Source organism: Oncorhynchus gorbuscha, linkage group LG18, assembly GCF_021184085.1.
Source record: "Oncorhynchus gorbuscha isolate QuinsamMale2020 ecotype Even-year linkage group LG18, OgorEven_v1.0, whole genome shotgun sequence".
Taxonomy (NCBI): Eukaryota; Metazoa; Chordata; class Actinopteri; order Salmoniformes; family Salmonidae; genus Oncorhynchus; species Oncorhynchus gorbuscha.
This window is the reverse complement of record NC_060190.1, coordinates 3,028,067-3,034,176: the sequence shown is the minus strand read 5'-3', so window position 1 is coordinate 3,034,176 and position 6,110 is coordinate 3,028,067. Positions and strand designations below refer to the sequence as shown.

Sequence of the window (6,110 nt, the reverse complement as noted above, 5' to 3'; positions counted from 1 at the left end):
GTGTTTCCCACCGGGAAGCATTGATGAGCATTCATGAGTGATGGTGCTTTGCTGGTGACACTGTTTGTGATTTATTTTGAATTCAAGTCACACTTAACCAGCATCGCTACCACAGCATTCTGCAGCGATACACCATCCCATCTGGTTTGTGCTTAGCGGGACTATCATTTGTGTTTCAACAGGACAATGACCTAACCACAACCAGGCTGTGTAAGTGCTATTTGACCAAGAAGGAGAGTGATGGAGTGCTGCATCAGATAACCTGGCCTCCACAATCACCTTACCTCAACCCAAATTGAGATGGTTTGGGCTGAGTTGGACCGCAGAGTGACGGAAAAGTAGCCAACATGTGCCCAGCATATGTGGGAACTCCTTCAAGACTGTTGGAAAAGCATTCCAGGTTAAGCTGGTTGAGAGAATACCAAGAGTGTGCAAAGTTGTTTTTGTATTAGTCTGGGACAGCCCTATTGGGAAGAGATTCCAATGGGCAGATCTATTTTATTTGTTCAAACTAAACTACAGCACTTACTTTGATGTGTCAAATCCGATCCTTTCTTCTCTTCTCCTCCTCTCACAGTTCCTCTCAGCCCCGTTGTTTTCCTGCAGTCTACCAGCAGCACAGACAACCTCTTCATACCCAGCAGTAAGGTGCTACCAGGAGAGGCACGACACAGGGTCTCCGGGAAGGCGGAAGGGCTAGCGTTGTCCTGGTAACCATAAAGAGGGGACACAGACACATATCATTATGGATGCTGATGTCACTGTTGTCATAAAGTGCCTTACAGAAACCCAGCCCCCGATAGAGCAAGCTGTTTGTTAGACCAGACCAAGCTGTACCATCTGGTGTTCTGATCTGGAGAGACTCTTCTCTGTCTCGTCAGCATCAGGATGTTGTTGAGGCTCCCCAGAGGACCCACGATAGTCATGTCTCTCTCCTGTTTGAACGAGAACATCAAAAAGATGGTGAACTTATTACCATCATCTATTATTACTGTCTATTACAGTCATAGGGTCTTATCAGAGGCATTAATATCTCTAAATTAATTGGGTGCCTTTTGTGTCCCTTTGATATTTTAAGTATAAATTATGCTCCATTATTACATTTTAAAAGCCTGTTATATATAATTAAATCTCATTTAAAAGTCCCAAAAATATATGTAGCAATGGCAGATTGACCCTTTAACAATTTATATAGTACTGAACATCATATTGAAGTGAAGAACTTCAGTAGAATGCCCCTTAAAAACTACACATTAATTCAACAACTGCATAGTTTGTGCCCCTGTTTATAGGACAATACTCACTGGTGTTAATCTGATATTCTGTCTCCTCCTCTTTCACTCCCAAAACGTCTTCCTCCTTCACCTTTACTGAGATAGAACCTTTTAGAGAGGAAGAGGATGCTTTCTCTTCTTTCCCTATAACAGCCTCCTCTTCCTCCTTTTTCATTCTGAAAGGTTCTTTCTCTCCTTTCACTGTAATATCCTCCTCCTCTTCGTCTTTCACGACAATGTTCAGCGCCAGAGCATCTTTCTCTCCTTTCACTGTAATATTCTCCTCTTCATCTTTCACGACAATGTTCAGCGCCAGAGCTTCTTTCTCCGGACAGCAGACATCCTCTTCTTTAGCAGGGGATGAGTAGTTTAATGAGCTCATTGTCAGGGATGTTAGTTAGCTAGTTAGCATTAGCGAATAGCCTAGTGCAGGGCTCAGTATCAATCTTTAACACATTTGCAAATTGAACAAGCACATTAGGTTCAAGTTAACGTCAACTGAAATGTGTTTTAAACACTGCGATTAGCTAATGTATATTAACATGGCCTAAAACGTCAATCTTTCAGTTTTACCTTGTCTAGCAAGCTACCCAGGTGGTTGAAATAGTATCCGTGTTGTTGTTCCTGAAGAAGCGTCCGTCCAGTCCATTATACGTCACACAAGAAGCATCACCTGAAAGAAGCTCATCGCCATCTGCTGACTGGAGTGGGTAACGCAGTTTGGAAACAATAGTTACTACACTTTTTGTATTGGAAAGAACGTCATAATAATTTAACAATAAGCTGATACATTTTCTCTTATGTCTTACAACTAATACTTTCCTGTACACAGACGTAGAAGCGTAATATGAATATGTAGATGATGAATAAATACTTCCATGAATAGGAAGTGTGTTTATACACATTTACTCTGTTAATTTATATCTAGATGTGACCATACTATTCCCTTAAAGCTACGCTACAAAGCTACAACAGGTGTAGACATTACCGTGAAATTCTTACTGACAAGCCCTTAACCAACAATGTAGTTAAGAAAAATAAGAGGTAAGAAAAAAAGTTACATGATAAAAAAACTATACCGTGGCTACAGAGTCAATGTGGAGGCTGTATACAGGGGGTACCAGTACAGAGTCAATGTTGAGGCTGTATACAGGGGTACCAGAACAGAGTCAATGTGGAGGCTATATACAGGGGGTACTGGCAGAGAGTCAATGTGGAGGCTATATACAGGGGTACCAGTACAGAGTCAATGTGGAGGCTATATACAGGGGTACTAGTACAGAGTCAATATGGAGGCTATATACAGGAGGTACCTGTACAGAGTCAATGTGGAGGCTATATACAGGAGGTACCAGTACAGAGTCAATGTGGAGGCCATATACAGGAGGTACCAGTACAGAGTCCATGTGGAGGCTATATACAGGAGGTACCAGTACAGAGTCCATGTGGAGGCTATATACTGGGATGTACTGGTACAGAGTCAATGTGGAGGCTATATACAGGAGGTACCAGTACAGAGTCAATGTGGAGGCTATATACAGGGGGTACCAGTACAGAGTCAATGTGGAGGCTATATACAGGAGGTACCAGTACAGAGTCAATGTGGAGGCTATATACAGGGGGTACCGACAGAGAGTCATAGTGGAGGTTATATACAGGGGGTACCGGTACAGAGTCAATGTTGAGGTTATATACAGGGGGTACCGGTACAGAGTCAATGTGGAGGCTATATACAGGGGTTACCGGTACAGAGTCAATGTGGAGGTTATATACAGGGGGTACCAGTACAGAGTCAATGTGGAGACTATGTACAGGAGGTACCAGTACAGAGTCAATGTGGAGGCTATATACAGGAGGCTATATACAGGAGGTACCAGTACAGAGTCAATGTGGAGGCTATGTACAGGAGGTACCAGTACAGGGTCAATGTGAAGGCTTGCTCGTGTTTCTTGACCCAAGTCTCTTCTTCTTTTGGTGTGCTTGAGTAGTGGTTTCTTTGCAGCAATTCGACCATGAAGGCCTGATTCACACAGTCTCCTCTGAACAGTTGATATTGAGATGTGTCTGTTAGTTCAACTCTGTGAAGCATTTATTTGGGCAGCAATTTCTGAGGCTGGTAACTCTAATGAACGTATCCTCTGCAGCAGAAGTAACTCTGGGTCTCAATAAAATGTAAATGAATTACTTAAAAATCATTAAATGTGATTTTCTGGATTTTTGTTTTAGATTCCGTCTCTCACGGTTGAAGTGTATCTATGATAAAAATTACAGACCTCTACATGCTTTGTAAAACCTGCAAAATCGGCAGTGTATCAAATACTTGTTCTCCCCACTGTATAGCCATATTATAACGTATGAAAAGGCTTGTTCGTTCACATGTCATGAATTCACTGAGATGATATTTGTATTACGACTTTTATTATGAAATATACTTTTTTTGTTAAAATGGAATATTAGAAAAGTATAAAATTACAAATACAACCGGTGTATTCCTTAGTGAAATGCTTACTTACAAGCCCTTAACCAACAATGCAGTAAAAATACTTGTGTTCAAAAATTGTAATGTTTGAAAAGAATGATGAAATAAAAGTAACAAATAATTAAAGAGCAGCAGTAAAATAACAATAGAGAGGCAATGTGGAGGCTATTTACAGGGGGTACCGGTACAGAGTCAATGTGCACCGGTTAGTCAAGGTAAATGAGGCAATATGCACATGTAGGTAGAGTTAAAGTGACTATAATAAACAGAGAGTAGCAGCAGCGTAAAGGGGGGCTTGTTCTCTGTTTTATGGTGTTGGTTTATTTTGTGGTCTCTATTTTTCCAGACAGTTTAGTCCTGTTTGTTTGGACGGATTGTTTCATGGGCCCTTGTGTTTTTACATCTCCGTTTTCGCTGTCTTTGGAATAAAGATCCACGTTCGGAACTAACCTGCTCTCTGCGCTTGACTCCTCCACCCACCCTTCCAAGAAGCCGTAACATAACTGCCATGTTCACGGGTAGATAGACAGATTTTTACCTTGTTAGCTCAGAGATTGGATCTAGCACCTTTACGGTTACTGGCACAATTTTCTAACCACCTGCCGCCTCTACAGTCATGGCCACAAGTTTTGAGAATGACAAAAATATTAATTTCCACAAAGTTTGCTGCTTCAGTGTCTTTAGATATTTTTGTCAGATGTTACTATGGAATAGTGAAGTATAATTACAAGCATTTCATAAGTGTCAAAGGCTTTTATTGACAATTACATGAAGTTGATGCAAAGAGTCAATATTTGCAGTGTTGACCCTTCTTTTTCAAGACCTCTGCAATCCACCCTGGCATGCTGTCAATTAACTTCTGGCCCACATCCTGACTGATGGCAGCCCATTCTTGCATAATCAATGCTTGGAGTTTGTCAGAATTTGTGGGTTTTCGTTTGTCCACCCGCCTCTTGAGGATTGAACACCAATATGCTCAATGGGATTAAGGTCTGGGGAGTTTCCTGACCATGGACCCAAAATATCGATGTTTTTTCCCGAGCCACTTAGATATCACTTTTGCCTTATGGCAAGGTGCTCCATCATGCTGGAAAAGCCATTGTTCATCACCAAACTGTTCCTGGATAGTTGGGAGAAGTTGCTCTCGGAGGATGTGTTGGTACCATTCTTTATTCATGGCTGTGTTCTGAGTAAAAATTGTGAGTGAGCCCACTCCCTTGGCTGAGAAGCAACCCAAACTTGAATGGTCTCAGGATGCTTTACTGTTGGCATGACACAGGACTGATGGTAGCGCTCACCTTGTCTTCTCCGGATAAGCTTTTTTTCCGGATGCCCCAAAAATCGGAAATGGGATTCATGAGAGAAAATGACTTTACCCCAGTCCTCAGCAGTCCAATCCCTGTCCCTTTTGCAAAATATCAGTCTGTCCCTGAACTTTTTCCTGGAGAGAAGTGGCTTCTTTGCTGCCCTTCTTGACAACAGGCCATCCTCCAAAAGTCTTCGCCTCACTGTGCGTGCAGATGCACTCACACCTGCCTGCTGCCATTTCTGAGCAAGCTCTGTACTGATGGTGCCCCGATCCCGCAGCTGAATCAACTTTAGGAGCCGGTCCTGGAGCTTGCTGGACTTTCTTGGGCGCCCTGAAGCCTTCTTCACAACAATTGAACCGCTCTCCTTGAAGTTCTTGATGATCCGATAAATGGTTGATTTAGGTGCAATCTTACTGACAGCAATATCTTTGCCTGTGAAGCCCTTTTTGTGCAAAGCAATGATGACGGCACGTGTTTCCTTGCAGGTAACCATCGTTGACAGAGGAAGAACAATGATTCCATGCACCACCCTCCTTTTGAAGCTTCCAGTATGTTATTCTGGAAGAATTTGTTCTTAACTGACTTGCCTAGTTAAATAAAGGTAAAAAATAAAACAATTAATTAAAAATTCAAACTCAATCAGCATGACAGAGTGATCTCCAGCTTTGTCCTCGTCAATACTCACACCTCTGTTAACGAGAGAATCACTGACATGATGTCAGCTGGTCCTTTTGTGGCAGGGCTGAAATGCAGTGGAAAAGTTTAGGGGGGATTCAGTTAATTTGAATGGCAAAGAGGACTTTGCAATTAATTGCAATTCATCTGATCACTCTTCATAAGATTCTGGAGTATCTTCAAATTGCCGTCATACAAACGGAGGCAGCAGACTTTGTGAAAATTAATATTTGTATCATTCTCAAAAAGTTTGGCCACGACTGTATTCCTTTTGTCCAGATGTAAAAGGTGTTGAGTGCAATCATCATTTGTCCAGATGTAAATTAGGGCAGTGAAACCAAGATTAAACTCTTTGGCCTGAATGCCAATCAG

The 6,110-nt window shown here is 41.9% G+C and overlaps 1 protein-coding gene across 1 annotated transcript; it reads right to left on the bottom strand.

Annotated features, from left to right (window-relative positions):
• Positions 1-344: 344 nt before the first annotated feature.
• Positions 345-1,926, bottom strand: LOC124002794. Its single transcript, XM_046310532.1, has 3 exons — positions 1,305-1,926; positions 838-935; positions 345-707 (listed from the first exon to the last, which is right to left on the bottom strand). Exons 1-3 carry the CDS (start codon positions 1,654-1,656, stop codon positions 507-509), a joined length of 651 nt encoding a protein of 216 aa, XP_046166488.1. The 5' UTR covers positions 1,657-1,926; the 3' UTR covers positions 345-506.
• Positions 1,927-6,110: the final 4,184 nt, after the last annotated feature.

What these genes read in the sequence shown, in the direction of transcription:
- LOC124002794 (XM_046310532.1), bottom strand. Translation starts at nt 1,656, where the DNA reads ATGAGCTCATTAAACTACTCATCCCCTGCTAAAGAAGAGGATGTCTGC. An exon ending in AGAATATCAGATTAACACCA is followed by an intron (nt 936 to 1,304) that starts GTGAGTATTGTC and finishes TCGTTCAAACAG; the next exon opens with GAGAGAGACATGACTATCGT. An exon ending in CCAGATCAGAACACCAGATG is followed by an intron (nt 708 to 837) that starts GTACAGCTTGGT and finishes TATGGTTACCAG; the next exon opens with GACAACGCTAGCCCTTCCGC.